The sequence below is a fragment of the Nyctibius grandis genome, chromosome 7, assembly GCF_013368605.1.
Source record: "Nyctibius grandis isolate bNycGra1 chromosome 7, bNycGra1.pri, whole genome shotgun sequence".
Classification (NCBI taxonomy): domain Eukaryota; kingdom Metazoa; phylum Chordata; class Aves; order Nyctibiiformes; family Nyctibiidae; genus Nyctibius; species Nyctibius grandis.
The window spans coordinates 38106436-38112839 of NC_090664.1; the positions used below are offsets into that span (position 1 = coordinate 38106436).

The following is a 6404-nucleotide window of genomic DNA, read 5'->3' on the forward strand; positions in this document are numbered from 1 at the left end:
TGGAATAAAATCACGTAATGGAGGGCCATTAAATGAAATGGCTTTAAGGAGAAACAAGCTAGGGGCTATCACAGCCACAGAACAAGCATCTGCCAACCTCAAATGAAAACGGGGACTTCCTCAAGAACTGGAGCACATAAACACCTCACAACTTCCCCTACGTACAGTTCAAGGCTGACAGTTATGCATGCACTAAGGGCTGCCATCATAACACTTTTTTAAAACCATACTGACAAATTAAACTCAGCCTACGAAGAACGCAGGGCAAGCGTAATGCAACCCCAGTATCTCAGTCATGAGCACTCCTCGCGCTGCGTTCTGATGGAGGAGCCGTGCTGACAGCTCCACCAGCAGAAAAGGACAATCACCCAGTCTCGTGGTCAGCAAGGACACAGGCTGCTGTCTCAAGGTCATCTTGGCAAAGGCCAAACTGCAAGCCCCCTAAAACCATTGTACACGTAAAATGTACAGATGTACACCAACAATACATCCACACAAACAGCAGTTTGTCCAAAGATTCATGCTAAAAAGCGTAAAGAATATATAAAAAGATCTGAACATTAATGAGTCAAAAATCAAAGGCAAGAATGCAAACTCCTTGCAGTTTATTGGCCTCCACAATGAAGTGTGCAGGGTGAGGAACTTACGCCCCAGCACAAAGGACTGCATTGGTCTTAAGAAATTCCAATTATAGCAAAAATTCTGGGAAACAAAATTCACCCCCAATACATACGCGTATTCCATTCAAGCCAATGAAGAAACACCTACTGATTTCAGCAGAGGCTGAATAAGGCCCCAATATTGGATGTCATTTTTAAGCACAGAGCCTCTTCTTTGAAATTAAATTGGTCTGGGCCATTACGTATCACTACCGCTTTGAAAGCATTAATGACACTTTGCCATATCTCAGGGAAAATCTACCACAGTTGCAGGCTAAATGCATCACAAGTTTTCAGCAAAAGCCCACATCCCTGAACCATTATAGCCTTCAGAAATCTTGCTTGACTTAGTTATTCACCTTAGCTCCCTGCAGAAAATCAGAGAAAATACAGCCACTCCATTTACCAGTTAATTAACAGCCACAGCCAACATTACTCCTAATGGGTAGACAGCGCAGTAATAATTCCTTCTCAATTAAAGAAAATATTGCTTCAGCATTTTTCAAGGAGTTTTTGCCTTGACAAGAACAGCAACCATGTTTAGAAACAAGTTGCATGGAAGCAATAAATGTATTTTGAGTCAAATAAGCGCTCCAGGTCCATTTTCATTTCGGCCTTTACATGAGTTGACAGGCACTTATTGTACTATATGCCATTCTTTTCCCAAAGAAAGCATGTAGATAACCATCCGTAAAAATATTACTAATCTCTACTACTTTCTAAAGTAGTTTGAGATTACAAGGGAGCCATCTTGGTAGCTTAACGATCTGTCCAATTTTCAGCACTCTTTCTGTGAAACTTAAAGTAGTACCAGACAGTGTATAGACAAAGAGGAAACTTTGACCTTATCAAGTCACACCTTCAGGCCAGCGCTGCAACACCTACACATCCCAGATACTGTTTTTCTGAGTTACCTATTCTTTTCTGATACGTAACCGCTAATAATTTATACCTTGTGTAGAGTCTGTATGTTCTATTCTCATAAAATCAACATACACATTCACTTTGAACAATAACATCCCAAATCTAAATACCAGATTACAACAGTAGCCAGACATCATTTTTTGGTTTCTTTAGAAGAACATTTGTTAAATCAAGTCACTCTCTCCTCAGTAACGTCCCCTCTGCTGCCAGCCACCATCCTTGCAGGAGAAATATCACTCTAACTCCCATTCACATGAAGGGACAAAGTTACACTTCAGACACACTTTCTCAGAGGGACACAGAAATAAACTCCCACCACGGTAAATCTGATGCCGTTACGTTGAAGCAATTGGATCTATTCCAATTTAAAACGTCTTGGATCCGATCTGTGACGTTTATATAATGTCTATATCTGACTGACAGTTTTAAAAATCTATAGTAACTAAGTCAAGAATTTGCTAGTTAAATAATTTTTAAAGATATTCTAGCATTTCAGTGGATTCTTCCTATAAGTGTAAGTCAATACTATGATAAGCAGTTTTGAGCATCTATCAGCACGGACCGATAACACTCAAAATTAATGTTTTATTTTTATCCTCCCTCCTCACAGCTAGGTATACTGGCACCTAGTTCTGTTCTAACCAATCAAAATTCACAGGATTAGGCTGTAACTAGAAAAAACACTGCATTTTCCTGACGAATCAGCCAAGGTGTTCTCATGGGAGACACCTTCCGTGTGAGACCCACTTTTTCGAACATTCTCCTTCCTAGGGCCTATGCTTCATATTCTGCAGTGCTCTGAAAAGCTCATCCTTCTGCAGCTGATAATTTAAGGTATCAGAGTAGGCAGTGCTTTTCTATTTGAGCCTTGGGTGGGCACATACCTGAAAAAATATGTATCATAAACATAAACTCACTTGAAAAGAGAAATGCAAATGTAAGGATGCAAACAGTCACCAGCACTTACATCACTTATTATTTCACTGCATTTTCGGGCCAGTTCCATATTTCTGTCCTCAATGACAGACTTGAGGAAGACCTGTAAGAGAAAGGCAATCATTCCAGGCTTATTGTCCTAAAAGGGTAACAATATAAGGAAATAAGTACTTTTCAAAGCTATTGGGGTTTAACTCACCTTTTCTTCTTCCCCATCCTCATTTTCATCTTCTCCAAGATCCTGAATGACAGATACTCGCATTTTAATACTTTGCAGAAAACAACAATGAAAACTCTAAAAAGGTTCAGCTCTGTAGGAAACGGCTCAGACCCCACAGCACGCCTGGAATCAAAGCTTCAGTTGTGTCCTCCACTGCACTTAACTCTACCAAGGCTCCTTCCTTATTTAGGCAGCACTTGACAGTCTTTATCTGAACAATTCAGTGTGAGTGAACTGAAAGGCATTGCAGATGGCCTTGGTAGCTATCAGTCGCAGCAGAGCTAATGCTTTCTTACAGATAAAATACAATTAAATGACCTATCCCAGTCAACTATTTTTAAAATTACTATGAACACACTTAATTAAAATACTGTGATGCAGTTAATTCATAACATAAGTAATTTAGTAAAATTAACAGGCTTAAAAGGGGAACAGTGACTCTCGGGTTATGGGAAAACTGCCCAGTTCTAAGATGCAAGGCATCACCAACTCCAAAACCAGTTATCACAAAACTTTATTTTGTTGGTCCAATAATAGAGCTTTTTGATTAACAAAACCACACTATTCTCATTTTCCAGTAGATGTTGCTGCCAGTATATTTTTCAGGAAACATTCCTTTTGCACAAAGCATATAAAATTCCTTAAATACTTTGCATATTATGTCAGCTGAAGGTTAAACCTGTGCATACATAGATACAAACACATCTCTATACTTACGTATACATGACAATGTATTTACACAAACATGAATGTTACTTCCCTGTTAAAAATTGCCATGGTCTGTAGTCTCAAAACCAACCTTTTTCAGTAAGAAGTCATTAACTCCAGATGCAATGAAACTGAAAGATAGCCTTATGCCAATGGATAGAGTGTCACGGTGTTTGTTTCTGTAAAACAAGCAAGGAGGTATTACAGGACAAGTTGAAGTAAACAGCATTTTAACATTATTTTTCTTTCCAAACTGTTGCTTGTATACTTCTTATTTTATAGAGGTCATGATTGTGAACTTCACCTAGCAAAGTGATTCACCACTACACAGCTTTGCAATCAGGCACAGATATAAGGAATTTGTACTCTTAAAACACCTCTTTAAAGAATTTTAAGTACTTGTGCCCAAACTCAATATCCTTACAGCTTATTTAAAAACACATTTCCTGAGGAAAAGAAACATTTCAAAGATGAAGAAAAATACAGCGTTTGACTTAGTTAAGGTCTGAAAATTTGAAAAAAATATTAAGAACAAAGGCACAAACTTTCAGTCTGTACTAATAAAGAGACAGAATACTTTATACATTAATAGTACAGAAAGCTTCAAGATTTTCCATTCTACTATTTCAAACATGAGCTCCTAAAGCTCAGATTGAAATTGGCATTGCTAAAGTTCAGGGTGAAACTTAGAAGTCTGGTTTGTGAGGATTACCTGTAATTTATGCTGACTACTTTTGGAGCTCAGGATGTTTCATCCTTGTGGAAATAAATGGTTTCATTTTATAAGATGCGTATTCACAGTAACAGGTCATTTTTGAAGATCATGGCCACAGCAAATATATTCCTAAACAACAGACTCATGTACGATTTCAAGGACCACATGTTAAGGAGACAGAGAACCTACAAAAGTGCCAGACAGAAATGCAGCACCAAGGCTTCGTGATAATAGTGCAAATACTGTATTATTCCAGCGTAGTTAACTTCCCTTTCCTTCCTACATTTAATAATTTTTTTAAGTAGAAACACTGAAAAACATTTAAGAGAGTAGAGAAGAGCTATTAGTAGCTGCAAAGCTTGCTGAATATGGGGAAATCTTTTGCTATTTTTTGCACCGGAGAGAAAATACGGTCAAAATGACGAAGTCAAAACTGTTCAGGTTTGGGGGGAAGAGAAGGCTGTTCAGCTTTTTAACATGCTTACATTTTATCTGGTGGGTTTTCAGCAGCTGGACATATCAAAATTTATATATTAATTGTGGTTTTCCTGTAATGGTTTCTGCATAATAAAGATCTGCTTTCTCTTTAGCATGATCTTCAACTGATTTAACAGAATTCATTTTTTCCCATTTTTACACCATCTGGGTCAGGCATAACTGAGCGTCCAAATATGCTACGTCCCATGTAACTTCTATAACACAGGGATTGCAAGACAGCTGCTGTAACTCATCATATTAAAGAAAAATATAATACTATGCACAAAGAGAGCAAGGGAAAAAATATCACTGTGTCAACTAACCACACACAAGTTATTCAAAATGGCACTCTCCACATAACAGATGCAGTAAGAGATGGTATGACACAGAAACCTGCCTCCCTTTTTTTCATCCTCCTCAAAACACTGAATACTGTCAGATAACATTCACTATGCAATAAAGTAAGCCTGAAAATTAAATATACCCAGATATAATTCAGATGAGAATTTGTTACAACCATTTAAGAGTTGCATGGTTTCGAAATGCATTATGATTCTATTAGCAGCTTGCAGGTCAAGCTTAGGTTACTTCCATAAGAGGCAATAAATAATCTAGGATCAGCAGGCATGTTTGGTACAGCAAATGTTTCTGTATGTTTACAGATACTTTAAAAACCAGTCTAAAAACACTAAATCTAATCTGAATAAAGACCTAGTTAAAATGCTGAGCTTTACATCCCCAAAACAATTATTAAAGATGATTTTTCACCTGCAAAACCTGCTTTTTTACCAAAACCTCCAAACTGACACTTTTGAACCATTTTCCACTGCATATAATGGAACAATATGTAGTCATTTGTTCTGGCATGAAACAGCACACACTAAACAAAATCCAATTGTATGGAATTTTAAGAAAACACTGTAACGGACTGCTAAGCTGTGTACAGACAATAATACTTGTATACATACAGGGCAAAAAATAGATTTTATTATTGCATTATAGATATCTTAAAATGTACACAATGGGGAGAAATGGGTTCTTCAGGGAAGTACCCAACACAAACCCATTCAGATTTTGTAAGGGAATGCTGCATAGCTCCTCATTGCTACTTCCAGCCACCCCGCATGAATGTTTCACATCTCAGTTCAAATTTAGCCTTAAGAACAAGGCTATTTATTGAAGAAGCTGCAATAAAATCAAAATAACTGTACATTGTCTAGATTGTTCACAGAAGCATAGTATTTGCAGTGCACAACCTTCACTGTGTATGAGCTTTTGACAGAGAAGACAAGCCTTCTAGAAGCAAACTATATGGTTTATCCTGTGAAAGGAGACAGCTGAATCTCCCAACACTTACAGCCATCATTCAATAGTGTCAATGTACTATTTTTTGACACAGAACATTATTTAAGTACTTGGTCTAAATGCATATCTGCTGAGGTGGCAGAAGGGGAAGAAATATGGGGTACAGAGGAGCCCGAGTCCCAATGAGTATGAATTGGTCCAGCATGAGAATGGTTCAGGCACACAGCTGTGCAGCTTTCCTGCTTTGATCACACACAGCTGTGTCCACATCTGGCCAAAGCCCCACCATCTCCTTGTCCCTTTATCAGTCTTTTAAGAAATACCTTTGGGAGATGTTAGCCCAGAAAGTTAAAAGGCTTCATCTCATTTTGGCCCTGATACACATAACAATTTAGCAGTTGTGATCAGTTCTGTCACTGAACAAACAATTCCATTGGACTATTTTGGCATAATCCCCAAA

The 6404-nt window shown here is 37.9% G+C and overlaps 1 protein-coding gene across 1 annotated transcript in view; it reads right to left on the reverse strand.

Annotated features, from left to right (window-relative positions):
• The window catches only part of NEBL (nebulette), a 95799-nt gene extending 93018 nt beyond the window's left edge, over positions 1–2781 (reverse strand). The window contains 2 exon segments of the mRNA XM_068404923.1: positions 2551–2658; positions 2719–2781. Of these exon segments, the coding sequence (XP_068261024.1) occupies positions 2551–2658; positions 2719–2781 (171 nt within the window).
• Positions 2782–6404: the final 3623 nt, after the last annotated feature.